The sequence below is a fragment of the Perca fluviatilis genome, chromosome 4 (assembly GCF_010015445.1).
Source record: "Perca fluviatilis chromosome 4, GENO_Pfluv_1.0, whole genome shotgun sequence".
NCBI lineage: Eukaryota > Metazoa > Chordata > Actinopteri > Perciformes > Percidae > Perca > Perca fluviatilis.
Window position 1 is genome coordinate 35,767,103 of NC_053115.1, and position 24,400 is coordinate 35,791,502.

Consider the following 24,400-nt stretch of genomic DNA (forward strand, 5'->3'; position numbering starts at 1 on the left):
TGGGCACCCAGACATGGTGAGATGACATTATGGCTCTTCAATGAATATTAAAGGCATTAAGAAAACACTTTGTACAGAGCAAAACACAAAAACACAAAACCTGGACATCATTCGGCGGCTTCGAAAGCATTTCCAACTTGGACTAGTGGACTAGTGCAGACTTAAGCAGCTGTGTGAAGCTCATAATTTCTGAGTGAAAAACAGTGATGGGGCTTTACATCCAGATTTAGACCAATTTTGTTTTGAAACAATAATTTAGCACTGTAGCTGACAGCAAACCCAGACATTTAAGATTTGATTTATAAAGTATTAAAATGATTGTAGGGCCAGATGTGGATGACGCTGACCAGACCAGAGCTGAGATTTGTCGGCCCCAATATCAGCACACTCGTATATTGGTCTTAAGCTAATTTAAATCTCAGTTTGTACTAAGCAAAGGTCATGTAAGCAATAATAATAATGACGGTCAACTAATAGCATACAAAGTGAAATTCAGGGTGTAAATTTTTTGACATTTGTGATATTTTGCTTTCCAGTGTTCATAGAAATTTTTTCCTTCCAAAATAACATTAAATGACATGAGAAGAGAAAAACTATGAAGCAAGTTACATTTACCTGACAAAATAAAGCACATCAATCAAGTAGTGTATCAATCAACCACTTGCAAAATATAAAATGTAATACGGAAGTAACACAAAAAGGTTTTGGTTGTCCAGACCATTAAAATATTGAAACTTGTGAGTTTCTTTGGATCTCCTACCCAGAGTTACTGGGTGACAGAGAACCTTCCAATTAAACTTGCAAGCTGGTTTGCGCAATGATTTTGGCATTTTTAAAACATGTATTTAGTCTTCTTATGTTTTTTTTGCACGAGTGTATGAAAAACACATCCCTGCTGATCAGTCAACCTTTTGAGTATTAAACTGTTGACAGCAAACCGTTCAGAGCAAATCAACCAAAAAATAAAGGTAAAAACAAAAGACAGAAATCGTAAGCACTTGATCAGCAAATCATCTTTGACATGTTGAACGGACCTGTCCCGGACCTGATAAGAGGAGATCACATCCGTGCTGTAAACTGCAGTGAACCAGAAAGGTTTCATCAGAGCTGATAGTTGCTGACAGGATTACAATAAGAAGGATATATGACACTGTTATCTGTACTCTGATACCTTTGGTGACCAACTCTTTAATCTCGTGCAGCCGCGGGCAATTCATATCAACCTACCAGCCTAAAAGTAGCTGCAATAAACCAAATAAAAGAATGAAATACTCCCTTCATCTATCCAATTTTACTTCCCCCAAAATGAGACATAAAAAATAGAAAATGTAGACATTCATTTGGACCGCTGACACAATTCTATAGCTTACTATAATTACAGCTGAGACAAAAACACAAACAAACATACAGACATTAGCAGGAGCTTGAAATCAACAAGTAAAGGTTCTTCAATGACTGACTCTTATTCTGTGTTCACACTGTGAGCAACAAGACCGCCTGATTTATTATGGGGATGTGTATACACTACTTTGTGGCTACAGTAAGTTTATGTAGCCATCCAATTTTCATTTCAAAACCGTTCCAAGACATATCATTGTTCTCTAGGACAATTTAACAGTGTCGAAGGGCTTTTCCAAGACTGAAAAGCTGCATTATGAAATTTTTTTTCAGGATTATGCGAACCGTGACAATACAATAACGACAGTATATAACAAACTGTAAAAAATGCATGAGGAGCTGTTCTAAATATTTTCGATGCAGACCTTCACAGCGCTTCACACCGGTCAGAATAAAGAGACTTATCTGTCAAGTTGCTCTCAGAGTGAACAAGCAGACACCCATCACATCTAAGACTGTACTGTATGTACACCAGTTGTACACATCATTGTTTCTATGAATAATTTACACCTGAAGTCTGTGATGCGTCAGCCGCAGATGTGATGGTCCCCATAAGGCATGGTTTGACTGACAACAGTACACAAATACACAACCACCTTCAACACATCCAGACTTTTTTTTTAAAGACCCTCTTTGTTTTTTTAATTATTTAAAAAAAGTGAACCCCCACCTTTCTCTAACACCCGTCCAATCCCTGCGGTGCTACAACTTTCCCAGACCACTGGAACCCACCCGACCCAAAACACAGGCTGAGACACAGGACAGCTTTAGTTTCAAGCCGTTCAAATCGAAAGGTCCACAGATGGCTGAGATCACAGGCCCAACAATGACACAAGAGTGAGTAGAACCAAGCCAGTGAGGAGGTGGAGAGGGGGAGTGGACAGTGGGGAGGAGGCCTCATTCTGCACCATCATACCCGTTCCTGTGTGAGAGACACCAAGTAACAAGTCAATTTAACAAGATGTAGAGTTCCTGGATTTAACAAATATTCCCAGCCTTCTGCATCTCATACTGTAAACCACTTTCAGGTTCGTATTGTCCCAGTTCATAAGTAACTACAGTACAGTAGGGCTGAGTATTGATCCTCAACATGTTTGGTACCTACTGAGCACCAAAGTATCAAAAACAACAAAAAGTAACAAAAGGTGGCGTCAAATGCCTGGTTAGGTAGTTCCACACTTTGAATCAGATTTAGGTTCAAGGTTAAAATTATTGTACAGCTGCTTGTGTTTGGACAACATTTAAAAACTTGATAACACTTTATTTGAAGGGGTGTGCATAAGACTGACATGACACTGTCATTATTATGACATGACACCTGTCATGAACATGGAGGAGTCATTTTGAGTAGTCATTAAGTGTCAATCGGTAAATGATGACACTTTTAAAGCAAAGTTAGCATTGTCCGAGATATCTTTGTCATGACAACTTGACATTAACCTAGACAACATAACCTGTCATAAATATGTCATGAAAGGCCCAATTATCATACTTTAATAAACTATTTAGCTTTAAGTGTTAACATTAAATTAAACTGTCATTAATAGGTTGGTTTTTACATTGGCTGTCATGAGAGCATCATAATTGATTCATGAATATTTAGCTTGACCTCAAGTAAAGTGAAACAATTCTTCAAGACTGAAGTTTGATTTCATTATCAAATGCTTATATGACGGTGTCATGAATAATATCCATAAACTCAAGTAAAGTGGAACCATTTGGACTTGTCATTAAGATGTCTTAAAAGTTCTAAGACCAGTTTGATGACAGTGAATGCTACGGAAGCGTATTGCATTCACCATAGAAAAAAAAATTTAGACACCTTATCTCGTAATTACGAGAAAATATCTCATAATTACAAGAAAATATCTCATAATTACGAGATCCTGATCTCGTAATTACGAGAAAAGATCTCGTAATTATGAGACAATTTTAAACACCTGGAAGGCGGCATATCTAGGAAAACGCTTAACGTGAAAAAGCACGTACCTAAACAATGATCAATGATTACCTAATTTCTCTCTCATATTGCTCCTCATAACCACTGAAAACTGTCAAAAACTCGAACCCAAAGTCCAATTATTATGGACATTATCTGACATTAAGCGTTTCTGCTTCATGCCTATTGTAAGGAAAAAGCTTAACATGGTTGAATGTACCTAAACAATGATCAATCATCACCAAATTTCTCTCTCATATTACCCCTCATAACCACGGAAAACTGTCAAATAATCTAACCCAAAGTCCAATTATTATGGACGTTATCTGACATAAAGCATTTCTGCTTCACAGCAGGGCAGCACAGCGGCTGGGGGTTGACTCTCCACGGTTCTCATTGGCTTTATAAGTCCTAATGTGAAAAAGCTTAACGTGGTTTAATGTACCTAAACAACGATCAATCATCACCAAAATCCTCTCCTATATTGCTCATCATAACCACTTAAAACTGTCAAGAATCTAACCCAAAGTCCAAATATTATGGACGTTATCTGACACTAAGCATTGCTGCTCCATTAAGGGTATTGTAAGGAAAAAACTTAACGTGGTTTAATGTACCTAAACAACGATCAATCATCACCAAAATCCTCTCCTATATGATGATTGATCGTTGTTTAGGTACATTAAACCACGTAAAGCTTTTTCACGTTAAGCGTTTTAGAATTTCCCCAAGATATGCCGCCTTCCAGGTATTTAAAATGATCTCATAATTACGAGATGAGGATTTCGTAATTATGAGATCTTTTCTCAAAATTACGAGATCAGGATCTCGTAATTATGAGATATTTTCTCGTAATTACGAGATAAGGTGTCTAAATTTTTTTCTATGGTGAATGCAATACGCTTCCGTAGAATGCAGTACCGAGGTGATTTAATGAATTTTGAACAGATAATGTTAGCTTTAAAAACAAATTTTTATGACAATTATAATTCTTTCATGACAGCCAATGTAAAAAAACACCCTCTTAATAACAGTTTAATTTAATGTTAACACATAAAGCTAAATAGTTTATTAAAATTTGATAAATGGGCCTGTCATGACATATTTATGTATATATTATTTATGTTGTCTAGGTTAATGTCAAGTTGTCATTACAAAGACATCGACAGGTTGTATTGTCTTGTTTAATGTCAAGTTGTCATAACACAGAGATTGTTGTCTTTGTTAATTTCAAGTTGTCATGACAAAGACATCTCGGACAATGCTAACTTTGCTTTAAAATTGTCATAATTTACCGAATGACACTTAATGACAACAGTCATGAATACTCAAAATGACTCCTTCATGTTCATGACAGGTGTCATGTCATAATAATGACAGTGTCATGTCAGTCTTTGAACACCCCTTCAAATAAAGTGTTTATTTACTTAAATAAAAGAAGTGTTCTGTAGGACTCTGTTCAAAAAGGAAGAGATAAAAAAAGCACCATAATGGTCCTTTTGACCTTTCCTTTATAACCAAAGGACCTTCAGGTCTAACCATATAAAATCCATACTGGCCCATATTTGTTTTAGATACCGCTGACACGTTTATGGTCAACATAATAGATATTTCAATGTTCCTATCTCTACGATAACGCTGACTTTGATAAATAATCGGCTTCAGTCTCTGAAGAGAGGCTTCAACGCTGAATCATTCTTGCTGTATGTATACAGTATGTACTTGTCTAACACTCCTATTGGTGATTTTAATACTTGTTTTGTCTTCCCGTCAATCATGCACGCTGTAAAGCTTAAAGTGATGGTAATTACCGAGAGTCATTGCTATGACCTCGCAAAAAACCAAAAACCCAGAACTTTTTTTCCAACATTGGGAAAGTTACTAGAGTAGCATTATCAGCTGAATAGCTTAGCGGGGGGGCTAATGGACCCACGTTTGTATCTTGTAAGTTACCCCACTAATAATGCCTGAAATGATGCAATTTAAAAAAAAAGTATGCTCTCATAAAACGATGGATTGGAAAGTTTGTAAGTACACCAGACGTTTATGAACACTTGCCTGCTCTCTTCAGCTCTCTGTTGCTGCTGCTGCTACCTGCAGTTAGACGAGTGCTTAGGCCGTCTACAAATTACTACAACGAAAATAGTTACAACAAAAATATTTATTAATTCAATGATTAAATAAGGTAATGTCTCCAAACTTACCTCAATTATTACTTGTCTCCTGTTAGTTATACTACAGCACTTACTTAAAAAAAAAAGTTAAATTAATAAATATTTTTGTTGCATCTCTTTTCGGTGTTGTAATTTGTAGACGGCCCTAAGCACTCGTCTTACAGCAGCAACAACAGCAGAGAGCAGAAGCCAGCAGGCAAGTGTTATTTACATAAACTTCTGGTGTACTTACAAACTTTCCAATCCATCGTTTTATGAGAGCATAACCTATCTGTACTACTTGTAGACGTTTGGTATCATTTCAGGCATTATTAGTGGGGTAATTTATGAGATACAAACGTGGGTCCGTTAGCCCCTGCGCTAAGCTATTCAGCTGATAACGCTACTCTACGGTAACTCTCCCAATGTTAGACCCAGGTGAAAAAAGCTTCTGGGGGGGTGTTTGGCTCGAGGTCATGGTGCAAAGGACCCTAGGGTGAATTACTCCGAACCATCACTTTAAAACATAACTTATCACCCAATTCTGTGTTACACCTTCTAGCCAACTTCATTCCAACTTATTCCCGCTAGTTTTACACTTATGTTTGTAATTCATGGTCAATGAACCTCATTTATGTGAAATTATACCTAATTTTTGAGTTAAAAAAGCACTAAGTTATAAATTATTTTGACTAATTAAAATCAGAGAAACGTTTGTTGATGGATTATCACATACTTCAACAGATTTAGTCAGGATACTGTTTTGAAACCATTTCATTATTTTTAATGGCAGCAAATAATCACATATGTGGTTTGGGAAGAAAATTGATTCTCTTAAATTAAATAAAACAACCAAAATTAATTTATTTAAGAATGTTTTGGGAAATTTGGTTAAAAGAAACCCATATTTGTATATATGTACAGTACAGGCCAAAAGTTTGGACACACCTTCTCATTCAATGTGTTTCTTTATTTTCATGATTATTTACATTGTAGATTCTCACTGAAGGCATCAAAACTATGAATGAACACATGTGGAATTATGTACTTAACAAAAAGTGTGAAATAACTGAAAACATGTCTTATATTTTAGATTCCTCAAAGTAGCCACCCTTTGCTTTTTTGATAGCCGCGCAACCCTTGGTGTTCTCTCAATGAGCTTCATGAGGTAGTCACCTGAAATGGTTTTCACTTCACAGGTGTGCTTTGTCAGGGTTAATTAGTGGAATTTTTTTTCCCTTTATTAATAAAAAGCAAAGGGTGGCTACTTTGAAGAATCTAAAATATAAGACATGTTTACAGTTATTTCACACTTTTTGTTAAGTACATAATTCCATATGTGTTCATTCATAGTTTTGATGCCTTCAGTGAGAATCTACAATGTAAATAGTCATGAAAATAAAAAGGAAACGCATTGAATGAGAAGGTGTGTCCAAACTTTGCGCTGTACTGTATATATATATATATATATATATATATATATATATATATATATATATATATATATATATATATAAGTTTTCAATAATGGTCAAATTTGACCCGAGGACAACATGAGGGTTAATAAACATTTGTGTTTTGTAGTTTCTCACCGGAGTCCCGGGACACAATAATCTCGTGTGCTGGCCCGTCCCCGCCCTCTCCCCACGACCGAATCTCCAACACAACGTAACCGTTGTCTTTTGGCAGCGGCAGGCTCATGGATGTCTTGGTGTGGTCCAGAACCTTCAGTGCTGTCTGGCCCTCGTGTTTGTACAGAACCTGACACACAGAACACAGCAGGTCTAAAGTTTCAGAGCTCAACATTTCAACAGAAAAGGCATTTTTTACAGTTAGCATCAGCTCAAAAAACACCCGAATACACTGCCTCTGGTTTTTAGTGATTTCCATTCTGCAATGTCATTGTCTGTGTTGAAATGAAAGGACCGTTGTTCCAGTGGTTATCTTTTGATGGACTGATAAACCAGATCTTTCATTTTGTTATACAGCCTTCTTATTGCTTCTCATATCTTACATGTAGAGAAGATTACACATATCATGATCTTACATATCAAAAGCACAACATCAGCAGCAAATATGTGTACTCCTGTCAAACTACACCTACAGGGTTATTATTCTTAACATGATCATCACGTAATCTTGACAGCTACATTTGTGTGTATTAGGGTTTGATCTCGGGAATCCTGTTTTCCCGGAAAAACACATCCAAAACATCCAAGATTATTTTTTCAGCTTTTATTTTGATAGGACAGCTGAAGACATGAAAGGGGAGAAAGAGGGGGGAATGACATGACATCCAGCAAAGGGCTGCAGGTCAGAGTCGAACCCGGGACCACTGCATTGAGGAGTAAACCTCTATATACGGGCGCAGCTCTACCAACTGAGCTATCCGGGTGCCCATTATTGTCAATTTTTGAAAGTTTTTTCAAAAATGAAAATGTCTTAACATAATTCCAACATATTATTGGCAAATATAAATCCCCACTGAATATAGGCTTACTGGCCTATATTGTATGTAAGGTAGTCATTAAGGTAGCCATCCACATATACAGTAAATTCTAAAGATTCACTGTGCCACATGGATGTGTAACATTAAAAGATGATTTATAAAATCATGCCAACAATTATTATTTTAATAGCTTAGTATTCTATGCAAAAAAAGGTATAAAGGCTTTAGGCCACCCTACTTGTTATTGTAGGTACAGTTTAATATGCAGCTTCATTTTGTACAATATATGTAGTAGATGGTCCCTGCTCCGTCTCTCTTTCAGTTAAGGGGTCCTTGGCTTAAAAAACGTAGAAGACCATTGGTTTAGAGTTTAGAGAGGAGGACTCACACTAAATATAAAATGATTGGTCACATTTCTAAATAATGAGGCATAGAGCCTTTATTAAAGGTCCCATGACATGGTGCTCTTTGGATGCCTTTATATAGACCTTAGTGGTCCCCTAATACTGTATCTGAAGTCTTTCCCGAAATTCAGCCTTGGTGCAGAATTAAAGCCACTAGAGCCAATGAGCTTTCCTTAGTATGTGCCATTTATGTGTCTGTAGCTATTGAGGAGGAGGAGAGGGGGGGGGGGCAAGGTGGAGGGTGGGGGTGTGGCCTGGACCAACTGCCACTTTGCTCGTTTGAAAACCATGATGTCTCTCTCTCATGAGTGGGCCAAATTCTCTGGGCGGGCAAAGCAGAGAAAGGGGAGGTAACCTTGCTCCTTATGACCTCATAAGGAGGATATTCCAGATTGGCCCATCTGAGCTTTCATTTTCTCAAAGGCAGAGCAGGATATCCAGGGCTCGGTTTACACATATCGCCATTTCTAGCCACCGGGGGACCATAGGCAGGCTGGGGGAATGCATATTAATGTTAAAAAACCTCATAAAGTGAAATGTTCATGCCATGGGACCTTTAATAATTAGCCTATGTATAAATAAATCAGAGTTGACCAATACAAAGATGTTACAATGATGCATTGCGAGTTGTTATCGGGGTACACTTTTAATCGAGGCAATAACATTGTCAACATTTATGCCGGTGCACTGATGCAAATGCACGCTTGCACACAGACACACACACAGAGACACCGGAGATGGGGACTCGAGTCGCACTTAAGTCGCAAAAACAGCTGGCTTCAGACTTGACTTGGGACTCGACCTAAAAGACATCAGACTTGACTCGTACTCGAGCTTCGAGACTCGTCAACAACCTGTTTTCATGCAATTATTGCTTTTTAAATCTAAGTTTAGTCATGTATTTTCTTCTATTGGCGCATATACGTTGGGGAAACCTATGACAAGCTGCATGTCCCCCTGTCCTTTGTCATAATGTGCAACGTAATATGTGCGTGCACTCACATATAAAAAAAATGCATTGACGATGGTGACACCAAGTCTTCCCGGAGTTGTGCCTTTTGTCATTAGTTTTGCTTTCAATAACTTCTTAAATAGTGTCAGTAAGCGAACAGCTACATGCAAGGTGTGTGGCACCAAGATAAATGATGCCGGATCGACAATGTCGAACTTCATCAGGCATCTCAAAACGCACCCAAATATGTCAGTCACTTGCTAATGTGAAATAGAAGTTAAATTTAGCATATATCGTCACAGGTAACAAGCTAACCATCGCAAAGTGTTGTGCTAATGCTGGGAACAGGCAAATTGTATCTTTATAGTTAGTAGTTGCTGAGGCTCAGACATCCATGGCGCACAGGAGGCGGGACGCATGGATCCATCTCCCCAGGAACAAACGCTGTGTCGGGTGGGCAAACTCATATGCTGCTTAATTGCCGTCCAGCAGATCCGTGTGCAATGTCACCTGCCGTGGAGATGCTGGCCTCACTAACCTCTCCTCCTCTAAGTTGGATCTCCCTCGCGCTGGACTCAGTTTCGCTGAGCGTACTAACACTTAGAAAATAAATGGCATTACATCAGTGAGTTCAAACTGCTTATTGTGGGTAACTTGGACTGACACTGAGATGCATGTTGTTCTGTAACTGGTGTGGCGCTGCCACTATTCTCTTGATTTCCACTTTGACATTAGACATTTTTTTGAGTGAAATTTAGCATATATCGTCACAGGTAACAAGCTAACCATCACAAAATGTTGTGCTAATGCTGGGAACAGGCAAATTGTATATTTATAGTTGTATCCATATATATATATTGTAAAATATATAGTTACAGACTTAGGTTAATATTTCACCAGATCCGAGGGCTAGAGGGATGTGTTAAGTAGACCCCATAAAGTTATCCTACAACTGATTTTGATACTGTACTATATGGATGGTAGCTACAGGACATGCTTTGAATTCACAATATTTAACAATACAGTGTTAGGGACAGATCAGATGGCCAGAGACTTGAGATTTGACTTGGACTCATGGCAGAAGACTTGAGACTTGACTTTAACTTGCCCCTCAAAGACTTGAGACTTGACTTGGACTCAAGCTCAAAGACTTGAGACTCGACTTGGACTTCCAAGAAATGACTTGTGAACATCTCTGAGAGACACACACAGAGACACAGACATAGACACACAGACACACAAACACTGACTTTTTTTACAACACTCACTTTGTAGCCCAGTACAGCTGACTCATTGTGCATGGCCTTCACAGGATCCCACCTCACTGTTACCCATGAGCCATCAGTTCTCCATGATACGTTGCCCGGACGACGATTAGGAGCTGTAATGGAAACACAAACATCTAAGTATCTATTCATCTCTTATGGTTTCACTTATTTACCAAAAAAATTATTTATTCAGTTAAATTTCATGTATGCACATTATGTCAATATTCTGTCTGTGTGTGTGTGTGTGCGTGTGTGTGTATGTGTGTGTGTGCGTGTCTACATTTATTGATTTATGTCCACTGTATAATGTTTGAGCATGCCATTATAAATGGCTGACAGTGGCAGAGACGTGTAGCTTTTGTATTTGTGTTGAACTGTCTCTGCCACTGCTATAAATGAACTTTATGGGCACTATATACTTTTACACACTGCACGCTAATTTCTCAACTATTTTTAACATAATTACAGCACTTTAACACACTGTACCGTCAACTGTTTTTAAATGATTTTTTATCTGTTTTTATATATTTTAGTCTCTGTTTTATTACGTACGTCTGTATTGTTGTCTTTTCCTGTTGCACTGCAAGTGGCTGATGGACGACAGTTTTTTCATTTTCTTTATGTATGTAAGTACACAAGGAACTATGACAAATAAATTAATCTGAATCAACTAGCAAGAGTACATAGATACATTTAATTTTAAGTAAAAATACTACATAAAGACACACACATATTACAATAATGTAGTATAGAGATACATGGGGTATGTTTTGCCAGGTCTATGTGTACATGCTGACATGGCTCCAGGCGGATAAGTACAGTGCCTTGCGAAAGTATTCGGCCCCCTTGAACGTTTCCGACCTTTTGCCACATTTCAGGCCTCAAACATAAAGATATAAAACTGTAATTTTTGTGAAGAATCAACAACAAGTGGGTCCCAATTATGAAGTGGAACGAAATTCATTGGCTATTTCAAACTTTTTAACAAATAAAAACTGAAAAAGTGGGGGCGCAAAATTATTCAGCCCCTTTACTTTCAGTGCAGCAAATCTCTCCAGAAGTTCAGTGAGGATCTCTGAATGATCCAATGTTGACCTAAATGACTAATGATGATAAATAGAATCGCAGCGGTGTGTAATCAAGTCTCCGTTATAAATGCACCTGCTCTGTGATAGTCTCAGAGGTCCGTGTAAAGCGCCAGAGAGCATCATGAAGAACAAGGAACACACCAGGCAGGCCGGACCGATACTGTTGTGGAGAAGTTTAAAGCCGGATTTGGATACAAAAAGATTTCCCAAGCTTTAAACATCCCAAGGAGCACTGTGCAAGCGATAATATTGAAATGGAAGGAGTATCGGACCACTACAAATCTCGAAGACCCGGCCGTCCCTCTAAACTTTCAGCTCATACAATGAGAAGACTGATCAGAGATGCAGCCAAGAGGCCCATGATCACTCTGGATGAACTGCAGAGATCTACAGCTGAGCTGGGAGACTCTGTCCATAGGACAACAATCAGTCGTATACTGCACAAATCTGGCCTTTATGGAAGAGTGGCAAGAAGAAAGCCATTTCTTAAAGATATCCATAAAAAGTGTCGTTTAAAGTTTGCCAAAAGCCACCTGGGAGACACACCAAACATGTGGAAGAAGGTGCTATGGTCAGATGAAACCAAAATCGAACTTTTTGGCAACAATGCAAAACGTTATGTTTGGCGTAAAAGCAACACAGCTCATCACCCTGAACACACCATCCCCACTGTCAAACATGGTGGTGGCAGCATCATGGTTTGGGCCTGCTTTTCCTTCAGCAGGGACAGGGAAGATGGTTAAAATTGATGGGAAGATGGATGGAGCCAAATACAGGACCATTCTGGAAGAAAACCTGATGGAGTCTGCAAAAGACCTGAGACTGGGACGGAGATTTGTCTTCCAACAAGACAATGATCCAAAACATAAAGTAAAATCTACAATGGAATGGTTCACAAATAAACATATCCAGGTGTTAGAATGGCCAAGTCAAAGTCCAGACCTGAATCCAATCGAGAATCTGTGGAAAGAACGTAAAACTGCTGTTCACAAACGCTCTCCATCCAACCTCACTGAGCTCGAGCTGTTTTGCAAGGAGGAATGGGCAAAAATGTCAGTCTCGCGATGTGCAAAACTGATAGAGACATACCCCAAGCGACTTACAGCTGTAATCGCAGAAAAGGTGGCGCTACAAAGTATTAACTTAAGGGGGCTGAATAATTTTGCACCCCAATATTTCAGTTTTTTATTTGTTTAAAAGGTTTGAAATATCCAATAAATTTCGTTCCACTTCATGATTGTGTCCCACTTGTTGTTGATTCTTCACAAAAAATTACAGTTTTATATCTTTATGTTTGAGGCCTGAAATGTGGCAAAAGGTCGAAAAGTTCAAAGAGGGCGAATACTTTCGCAAGGCACTGTAACTGCTGCTATGAAACAGAGATCATGTTTATTGCTCAAAGTTTTAGACAGAAAACACAATACTTATCACCATTGTAAAATTCTTAACAAATATGCCATCCTTAGTTGGGAAAATCTCCTCCTTTAGTCAATCATGCTTTTCTGTTAGAGCCTCAAATAGGTGGAACACTCTACCAAATGAAACAAGAAACTTTACCACCTACCATAACTTCACACAAAGTCTCAAGGCCTGGCTCTTGGAAAGCCAGACTTGTGAACATTTTTAATCTCCTGGTAATTTTTTTAATTATTGTTGTTATCACCGCTGACCTGCTGCCCAATATGTTTGATGTTTGATATCTTGCCCAGTGTCAAATATAGCCCGCTCTGCATTCCTTGGGTATGTATGAAAGATAAACTTGTATTTTAACTACCATCTTATTAACCTGTACTGCAACCTTTAGTGCTGTATTTACACCTCCCTCACGAGTGATGTAGCCTATTTCATCCTTTCATTACTGTGTTTTACTGCTTTGCATGGTTGAACGGTGCAAGAAGATGGGTCTGTGTTGCTTGGCTGCGTTTTGATGCTTGCATGGCTTTCTGTACTGAATGTGGATACTGTTGATGTGTAACTGTGCTTATGTCTTGCTGCTTCCTGTAGCTCTGCATGGCTTATTGAGAAAGATTATTTGTTGCTCTAACTGTCTTCATGGTGTCTTGTTGACTTCTGTCTGTAAAGTTTAACCTGTACTAATGTCTTGCTGTTTCCTGTTGCTCTGGTCTAAAACCATCTGGCCAAAGGACTACAGTTGAAAATTAGCCGGCTGGCTAACACTGGCACATTTACAGAAATGTTAATTAATGTGTAATAAAAAAATAAAAATATGTTTACAGCCACAGGCCGAGGAAGTGCTAAGTGTGCCTACTCTCATCCCGGTAGAGCAGAGTGGGATAATGCATTTCTGCCAGGAGGAGAGGTCATTTACATTTCACGGATCATTTAGCAGAGATGTATTAGTCAGGCCGAGAGACTCCTGTGTGTGCCTGGGTGAGTTTGTACAACTATCTGTGGATATGCAAGTCAGATAATGTGTGTATAACAGAATAGTAAATGTTACATAGCGATCTATTGAGAAAAGAATCATGAGTTTAGTTAGTGTTTTAAGCCTCCAAGAAGAATTGTGTTCTAAGATGTAATTGATTTTGGCTTGCCGTTCAAATCTGCTTGCTCTTTACTTACCAGTGCCCAAGCACTTTTTCTTAAGTACACTTTCACACCTGTGGTTCGGTTCATTTTGTCTCAACCATAGGAAAAAATATACATCGCTTTCCTAACAGATGACACATCGGCACACAGATTTAACAGTGGTTTATGCTTTGGAGTTTGAGTTCAAAACATATCTACAGTCATAAAATCCAGATAAATTCCCATAGAGGCAGGCATATTTTTATGTTTAAAGGCCAGTTATTTCATGGATCCAGGATACTATGCATCCGGATAAAGTTCCCTTGGTCTTAGGAATTAAAATAGCCCCACATCATCACATACCCTTCACCATACCTAGAGATTGGCGATTGGTACTTTCCATAAAATCATCTCTCAATGCAAATCAAACCAGCTATTAGGCTAACTGAAATAAAACCATGTCAATCTCTAGGTATGGTGAAGGGTATGTGATGATGTGGGGTTATTTTAATTCCAAAGGCCAAGGGAACTTTATCAGGATGCATAGTATCCTGGATCCATGAAATAACTGGCCTTTAAAAATAAAACTCTGCGTGCCTCTATGGGAATGTAACATAGGGGTGTCTATACTTATGCCCACTGTATTTTAAGAAAGAACATTTATTTATTTACGATACATTATTCATTCACAAAGAAAATTGGTGTTCTCAAAGGTTGGATTTTCCTCTTTTTTTAAATTAAATGGGTGATAGAATGATTATATAGGGTATTTCCCACTGTTCCTTATGGTCTCCTAATGGGGTATGTAACATTGGTTGGGCTGAAAATGGCCTGGTTGATATTTTACTGGCCCTTATGCATCCCTGTGTTTTGGCCCTATTTGTAACAAGAGCTTTTCTTCCAAATATGGTATGGTCATGAATATTTAGATGAGCTGCGCGCTGATTGGTTGAGCGACTTGCCATACCGCAGACATTAGAGACGCCGCGCTGATTGGTTGAGCGAATCCCTAATACACATACATTAGAGAAGCGACAGAATCTCATATTCCGGACACTGCAATTTTTCATTACCAAATTCACTTCTGAGACTTTTGGCGAACGAAATCAACTATATAAAGCTGAAATATGGGCCTTTTTACAAAAATTGATGGCTAATTGCAATTTGGTAAGACGTGTCGGACTTTAGGAGCTCCACACAGTCTGAGCCGACGGCAGCCTGCTGGGCTCCATACCCAGCGCAAAGTCACCCTTTGTGGATACTGCACTACGGGGCTCCGCGGCCAGCTGCCGGCATAACTCTAATATATTTACGGTTTGAATTTCGTCACGCCACTTATATATATCATCTTCGCCTTATAAAGCTAACCGTCCGATTTGATTTTAAGGCATTTTTTATGACACGCAGGCGTCTTTGTAGGACGAGCAGCTGCTTGCTATATGTCCCATTCATTACAATGGGGAAATACCGCTAGCTGCTAGCTACACTTTCGTCATAACTAAATTATATTTACAGTTTGAATTTCCGTCACGCCACTTATATAACATCATTCCCCAATGTCTTATAAAGCTAACCGTTGTGTCCAATTTGATTTTAAGGCATTTTTATGAACGCGTAAAGGCGTCTTTGTAGGACCGAGCAGCTGCTTGCTATATGTCCCATTCATTACAATGGGGAAATATCGCAGCTTGCTCACTTCGCATAACTAAAGTATATTTACAGTTTGGATTTCGTCACGGCATGAATATTACAGGTTCCTCAAGGTCTTACAAAGCTTAGCTAACACAATTGAATGTATTTTTGTGAATGTCAGAGTTAGAGGAGGAGGCGCTGGCGCTCTCATTGATGGACTCCATCTCACCCGGCTCTATCAATGAGACTTCGCGGACAAGAGGCGTTTATTTCCCGATTGTTTGTTTAAATAACTCAACACACATACCCATTATAAGATTAACTGGAACCTGCGGGCGCGGGTAAAGATTGCGGGCGTAACAAGCTCGCGACACTGGCGGTCAGGGCGGTGATGTAGCAACCCAGGCAGCACCAACACCGGCACTAAACTCCGACACACAGTCGGAGAAAATTTGCAATTAGCCATCCATTTTCGTAAAGCGGCCCATATTTGAGCTTTATATGGTTGATTTCTCGCATAAAAAAGTTTCAGAAGTGAATTTTGTAATGGAATAGCAGAGATCTGCGTGACCTAGCTAGATTCAGAAAACTACCTGATCTCAGTTCAGTTGTGTAGCCTATGTAAATGTTGGGGCGTGACCGTTCTCTTAATACACCCATGGGCTGACAAAGGTTCCGGTTTTTGGGAGGTTGACGTCAACTTCCAGCTTTGTTGGGATTCGCCCGTTTTCCGCGGCAGTTTCAAAATATGAGATTTTAATAGTAAAGGGGTGTCAATGGGATTTTGAGCTTGACAGGGTAAAATCTGTTTTGCATTCTATCACCCCTTTAAGACATTAAGATCAATTTCCAAAAGATAATTTTTTTTTTTATTCCTCTTTTTAGTCAACTTTAGCATGGGTTCCTATACTCATGAGCAGCACTGTATGCATGTGTGAGTGCTGCAGCCCTACGTGGTTTCCTGGTGGTGACGGTGGTGCGTGGTGAGGTCGGACCCGTGCCGGCGCTGTTGTACGCCAGAACGGCGACGTGATATCGAGTGCTGGGTCTGAGTCCAGACACTCTGGCTGTGGTTTCCAGTCCTGCTGTTCGCACTCGGTCTGCTGCCGCTTCCCGTTCATGCTGCCGCCAGTACCGGATCTGAGGACACACCAAAAACACATTCACAAACCCAACCTGAAACACTGCATATGAACCTTGTAGTGCCAGTTTATTAAGTACAGTTTTAAAGTTAAGGCTCACATTCACAGCAGCAGAAGCATGAAAAATGTCAACATTTTTATATTTGCATTCTATGTGTCTGTGGTTCTAGTGGCTAGAACATCTATCTTCATTAATAAGGGAAAATGAAATTGATTATCTCAACCTTTCCAACAAGGACTGTGTTGAGCATGCTAATATCAGCCATCTCAGCACTAATAAAGTGATGTATTTGTTATGATCTTGGCCATTAAAACAATCAAAGCTGATAAATTGAGTTTGAACTTTGGCAGCTTGTGGAAGAGCTAATAAAATGATTAGAAGTTTAATGGCAGGGCAGAGGACTGTTCCTGTATAACAGGACAACCTTGTTCAAGAGACCAAAGTTTGAGATTGTTTGTTCCTTTGTCACCTTAGTGAAACATGGTAGCTGTAGATTTATTGATAAACTCTGATCACTAACAGAGACAGGTCCAGCTGAAGGACACAATACATCAGCTTTTACAATCAAGGGAGCAAAATCTCCCTGTTAACAATGTGTAACAATTTATGCATTTAAATCTTCTCTTATTTTATTAGTTAAATGTCAAATACTCACATAACAAGGAAAGCATATTTCAGTTATTTAGTGGTTCAGAAAGATGTTGTTGAGGGAGAGCATATTGATTTAGCTGGACTATATTTACACTAGAAATTAAAATGCATGTCCTATAATCACTACTCTGTACATGACTTCATAAGGTAATGTTTAGCCCCTTAGAATTTTACTGTATCACTTTTTCTATCCCATTTGACCGTCAGTTACAGTCTGCTGTGTTGGAAAAAAATCCAGATGTGCATTTATGCAGCTCATCACCTCGTATCCTCTGAGGATGCCGCTGAGCTGCTGGACTGGTTCCCATGAAACCTGGATCTCAAAGGCGCTCAGCGCCGTGGCGTTGATGGTTGATGGCCCCACTGTCGGCTCTGTGAGGAGGCAGTAACATACTTCATCATGTACACTGTGTCGTGATATTTTGGGAACAGAGGTACAAACTGACATTCATGTTCATTTTTATCAGTAAGTCATAAGTGAGCTGACTGTGGTCAATCTAGGTTGTGTTTGCCCTCTAGTGGTGACAGCAAAGAAGTCTAAGTCTGTTCAAGTCCACCATATGGACCAGGTACAGTGTGGACTGGTAGCTGGAGATGGGCCAGTTCCGCTCCTGGGCACTGCCGATGTGCCGTTGAGCAAGGCACAGAACCCCCGACTGCTCATAGCGTCCTGAGAGAGTCCTGGGTCCTCTGTGTGCGTGTGTGTGTGCGTGCGCATGTGTGTGTGTGCGGTGTGTGTGTGTGGTGTGTGTATGTATGTGTGTGTTTGTGTGTTTGTGTGTTTGTGTGTCTGTAAATAACATTTTGAATGTATTCAATTAATTAATAAAGTAAATCTTCTCCTTCTAAAGCTTCATATCACACAGGAAAGAGGAACTGAAATGCACTTGTGATCTTCTATATTTTTGTTTAAGGCTCTTCCAGGAGTACGTGTCATTATATTTATATTGTCTGCTGTGCTTATGTTTGCTTATTTGTTTGCTTTGTTACTAAAAAAACAACATTTGATCAAAAACGAGGAAAACTGCTGGGCAGTAATGCCAAATATGTGGGCAGTCCACTTAGATAGATTAACCTCCACCTGAAAGGAGTTTGTATTTTTGTATTTATTTATTTATTTCAAAAGTCTACATTAAATTACAGTGTAAAATGCAGGTTGGCTGCCAGAATGTTTCATTCATGCACAATTTTTATTTTGTGAATTCAGTGTTGTTGTGTAGCAGACCAATGTCCAATGCCCAGGGCTGACCATCATTTATCTGTCAACCACCACGAAGAACTGAACTGTCTTTGTCTGATTTTGTTGCAAAATAATCCCAATAGTTCATGTTCATAATAATTATAATAATCAATGTAAATGTTATCATTATATTAACAATAAGTTGCTTTGTGATACAAAGTTTACTAGAGGTGTATCAGCATTAGAATGGGGGTAAACTCACCTTCCTCTGCAGAGTAGACCACAGCGATCTGGCTGAATGGACCTTCTCCTCTGCGGTTGTAAGCCTTGATCTTCACCTCAAAGGGACTGTACGGCGTCAGGCTGTCATTGTAGTAGACATATCGGGATGACTCCACGTGAGGAATACGCACCACAGTCCAAGATGGCATGTCTTTCTTCTTGAATGCCAGAGTGTAGCCAAAGCCATCACCATTCTGGTACTCTCTGGCCATGGGCTGAAAGGGTCAGCACAACAAGACAAATGGGCCCAACGTTCTAACACACATCTGGCACTCTGAACTGTCTGTGTGTGTGTGTGTGTGCGTGTGTGTGTGTGTGTGTGTGTGTGTGTGTGTGTGTGTCAGCAAGCAATTGAGGGATGTTTAAGCCCTTTATGCACACATTTCTTGTAGGATAGGTTCACATTCTGTCTTAAAACAATAGTCAGGTGCCCAGGTGAACATTAAAACGGGTTTTGCTTGCTGTCAACATTCCTTCTGTTCATATTGGCTATTAATAGAACCCTTTCTACTGTAATGCACTTCCAAAAGTGATTGAGGGGCAAAATCCACAGGCCTCATTCTGTGCAAAAATACTTGTATTGTTTACTACTTGTAATTTGTGCAGTCTGAGTTAGACTAATCAAGTGGAAATCTTCCAAAGTTACAGTCTTTGTATTATTGTCCCTTACACCGCAGCTCAACAAAAATACACTGACTGGGGAAACACAGCGAAGGAATTATGTGTTTAAACTTTGTAACTGTAATCTGCTTCTGCCTCTTTGAAGTGCATTTTTTTGAACTGCCAGAACGAGCTCTCTCGCTTCCATTGGAAATGCATCAGGAAAAGATCCATTAATGGCCAGTGTGAACAGGAAGAATGATTAAAGAAAGCCAAAACATTTAAATATACATACTGTATGGGCATGTGAGTATTGTTTTAAGAAAGACTTGAAGAAATGTGAACATATCCTTTAAGTCCATAACCCTGCAGATATCCTATGATTCTATGTGCAGCGTCTGTCTTTGGGGACTCCTATTGGAAGTATATTAAAACAGTGGTAGACAGCAATGCTGGACACCACGAATTACGCGGTGGTGGCCAAAAGATTAGAGAAGTGAGCTGGTGACCGGGAGGTCGCCGGTTCAATCCCCAAACCGACAGGATAAAATTTGGGTGGGGAAAGTGAAAGAGCAGCGCTTGTCCCTCACTCATTACCCCCACTGAGGTGCCCTTGAGCAAGGCCCTTCCAGTGTAGCTGCTCAGTGGCCATCAGATCAGACTGTGGTTGCACTGGGCAGCTTCCAGGTATGAATGTGTAACAGTTACAGGAACAAAAAACAGGCTTCCTCTCAGTGAACCTTCCCTGAATAAATAAAGATAGCAGGGATTTTTGCAGTTCCTAGAACATAACGTTCCTAGAACCCTTTTTTTCTCGTGTTCCGACTGGTCCAATTTGGGTATTATTAAGATCCTCTGGCCACAGTTCCTGTAACTCTTTCAGCTCCTACTTCAGGGCAGGGTCTTTTCCCTTTTCCGCATAGTGGTGGTTAGATGGCTGTGTTATAATAACAAAATGTCAGTTCCTATGGCCACTTGGCCAGTGTGAATGCAAATTGCAAAACCGGTTTTGGGGGAGAGTAGTTAGAACTGTTTAGAAGTGGACTGTTCCTATAACTACGTTCCTGTAACTACTTGGTCGAAAAGGCTATGGCTATTTACCACAGAGGGAGTGTCTACTAAAAGACGCTGAATTGAATGTTGGGAAGTATAGGATCCAGGGATTATGATCCATACTAGAGACAGGAAGTCAGGTTACCTCGGCCTCTGCTGCTTTAAATTTGGCCACTAGTTTTTAAATGAAGTGTAACACTAAATCAGATTGCTACTTTACGTAAATTACAGTTCATTAACATTATAGACGGGACTGACAAGGTGAGCCCATTTATGGGAAGTTAGCAAAAAAAACAACTAGGGAAATTAGATAAGGCAATTGTCGATTGTTAGTAAGTACTGACATTTAAATAGATTTTATTATGCTACAGCACTGTATGCTATACATGTACACGTACAATATACTATAAACACAGCCACGCACGCACGCACGCACGCACGCACGCACGCACACACACACTGAGTTGTCTACTCACCGTCCAGGTAACAATGAGTTCATTACGGTCTCCTCCTCCTCCTCCAAGACCACTGGGGGCCACTGTGGGAGCTGACCGCCAAATATACAAACACAGGATGATATAATCAGTGGATCAGGGGAAAATAGCATAGGTCAAGAGATAGATATTAAGCGTTTAAATACTTTATTTGTCCATTGTTTATTTCTAAAGAAACTATGGCTCCGTAGCAGGCGTTTTTGAAAAAATAGGCGATATGAAATAATGATTGTGTCATAACCAAGCGACTTACTGTCGCATAGTAGAGGAATTACCGTATAGTACAGGAGAAGCTCGCAGGCAGTTTCGACTAAGTTTAATTACTAATGTTAACTAGCATTTTAGTTAGCAATAATTAGCCTGTGCCCATGTTATCTACTTACATATACCTATGCTCTCCGTCTCTGCAAGATTGGTAATGATTGAGATTTCTTTTGGCACAGCTACCAGTAGACTTACAACTTTCAGACAGGTTGCTCAGGTCACATTTACGTCGTCCCTCTCATTTGGAGGCTGCACAGTAACGCTCATCACTCACCGGAAAAGTGCTTCTAATATACTTCGTCCAGAGCAACGGGATCTGTTGGTCCATTTTTACTGTCTATGCTAAAAAGCGTATAAAGCAATCATGGAGCTCTGATCTTCCGCGATGACTGGCCCATAACGTCATGATGGACATAACCCACTAGCAACAGTTTGTTTGTGTTGTCATAGCAACTGGTAGCAACATGCTCGTTCATGAGCTTCTCTTTCGTGTCTCTTACAAGTACTCGCTGTTTCATTGTATAAAATATTGACTAACATTAAACATTGTCGAAAAAAACGATGGATGTATTTAGACAACCAAGGAGATGTAATCATTAAGTCGTGCTACTAGCTAGCGCTAGCTACTAAGGTTAGCCTGCAGTTTCGTGAACACAGCTTCTCTTAATAACATCCATGGCTTCATCTCTCATCCACGTTACATGCTTTACAGAATACATACCATGGATGTATTAATAGAAAACATGGTTAATTACAACCATTAGCATTAGCATTATCCATTACTACAGCTACAGGACCTTGGGACCTCATATGAGCATGCGCAATGCAGTCTGCTCGCGTCCATTATGCACGTTCATCATGCCTAGTTTAATAACTCTGGATTCGGCTATAGTGAATGTTAAAAATGTTAAAAACGTGATGTTTTAAACAAAGTACTTTTAAGTGTTCGGGCTGGTAAGTTGATGTACACCCCAAAAAAAATTATCCGCTGAAATATAGAAGTTTCTTTCGCCATGCAAAGTCTATGTGAAAAGTCTTTCTGGGCCATGGGGTGCAGTTCCACCCTTATCCGCTAAGCTTCCTGGGGGCTTGCATGCTCACCACATGCTTGCTGTTTTTGCTTTTGTTGTAGTTTGTGTATTTTAAAGGGAACACCACCAATGAGTCTGTTTCACAGCTCAGTTATTGGTCCCTGATTCCAGGGTGGTGCCCAGTTTTGATTGTTTGTCAAAACGGCATAAGTTGTCAACAGAGCCCTGAGAAGTTGTAGGCTGCCACCCGGCAGATCTCCAGCAGCTCCGCCAGCTTCCGTAGCACCGAAAGCCACATTTTATATTTTCATTTGTATTTATGTTTAGCAGTTTTCATGATGATTATGTTTATATTAGATCCTACTCTGATGCTGAGCTGCTTTGGCATTTTCTATACAGTATGTTCATGTTTCCAGACTGTAATGTAAAGTGTTTTTATTGTCGTACATCTCATTACATGCATGGGGTTATTCAATTCAATTCAAATCAAACCGCATGCATGTAATGAGATGTATGACAATAATGGTAGTGGGAAGTCCAGGGCAAACATTGCCTTTGGTTTTCTGGATGCGACCTGTGGCCCCTCACCTGCTTGTTGTGTGCGGACGGTGTGTGAGGGCAGGCTGGCCTCTCCGCTGCCCAGGATGTTGCTGGCGATGACCTGGAATTCATAATCCATCCAGGGCATCAGTCCCATCACACGAGCCGACTCTGCATTCCCCTCGATGTTCACTGGCTCTGGTGTTCAATGAGCAGACGTGTGTTTATTCACATGGAAAGATATGTGAAGCATCAATATTCAATTTACATTTATTCCCTATTTATTTAATCAACAAAATATCAGTTATCAGTTAATATCATAAATAGTTATTTATTTAGTCTGCCTTAGTGATTCCATTTAAAAAGCTATAACCAGTAAATGTTTGATGTTTGGTTTTAATAATAATAATAATAATAATAATAATAATAATCATCATAAAGGGCAGAGATGGTAGTCAAACATGATGAGGACAGTGAGGTGAACAGATGAATAGAATAGTTTTAATACCGTTAAGTGTTCATTTCTGATTTTGTTTGGCCGTCCTGTCTCTCATAACCACTCACACATACACACACATACCAAAAAAATATTTTTTTTTTTTTTTTTTTTTTATACACAAAAATTTTTTTTTTTATCTCTTTTTGTTTTGTTTCCATATAGCTCAACTGTTATGTTTAATTTAATTCCAGGATTAATTGAGTTTAATTTCAGAGATATATATAACTATAAAAAAAAAAAAAATATATATATTATATTTTTTTTTATATTTTTTATAATATATATATATATTTATCTTCTGGGATTCTCTTAGGTAATTCTATAACCCTAGGTTTTTTATCTCACTTGCACTTGCCAATCTTTCTTATGTTTATTGTTGTGTTTCTGTTGTCTTGATTTTATTGTGCAAATAAATAAATGGATTAATGTTTTATTGACACACACACACACACACACACACACACACACACACACACACACACACACACACACACACACACACACACACACACACACACACACACACACACACACACACACACACCTGTCCTCATCTTCTTCCACCCTGCTGAGAGCGAAGACCGGCCCATGATGACATATTTGCCGATGGGACTGTGGTTATCGTAGCCACGACTCCACCTGAGCTCCACCGATGCCTCAGCCACGTTCTTCACCAGTAATCCTCCAGGAGGTCCTGGGGGGCCTGGACATAACACAGACATGTTAGCGTTTGACTGAATAAATGAAGTAGCAGGAGTTTGATCAGTACTCCATGATTCAGATGTCCACATTTCTGCAGCAAGCCCCAACAATTCAAAGAGACACGTCGTCTGTCCTGATACCTCAAACTA

At 39.4% G+C, this 24,400-nt stretch overlaps 1 protein-coding gene across 1 annotated transcript in view; it reads right to left on the minus strand.

The window, feature by feature from the left end:
• Positions 1-410: 410 nt before the first annotated feature.
• Positions 411-24,400, minus strand: part of cntn2 (contactin 2) — a 99,573-nt gene continuing 75,583 nt past the window's right edge. Inside the window, exons 15-23 of the mRNA XM_039798836.1 lie at positions 24,094-24,252; positions 23,099-23,248; positions 21,198-21,268; positions 19,049-19,283; positions 17,869-17,978; positions 16,766-16,952; positions 10,564-10,676; positions 7,083-7,251; positions 411-2,320 (exon numbers count right to left, since the gene is read on the minus strand). Coding sequence (XP_039654770.1) covers positions 2,211-2,320; positions 7,083-7,251; positions 10,564-10,676; positions 16,766-16,952; positions 17,869-17,978; positions 19,049-19,283; positions 21,198-21,268; positions 23,099-23,248; positions 24,094-24,252 — 1,304 coding nt within the window. The 3' untranslated portion in view covers positions 411-2,210. The remainder of the gene's footprint in view (positions 2,321-7,082; positions 7,252-10,563; positions 10,677-16,765; positions 16,953-17,868; positions 17,979-19,048; positions 19,284-21,197; positions 21,269-23,098; positions 23,249-24,093; positions 24,253-24,400) is intronic.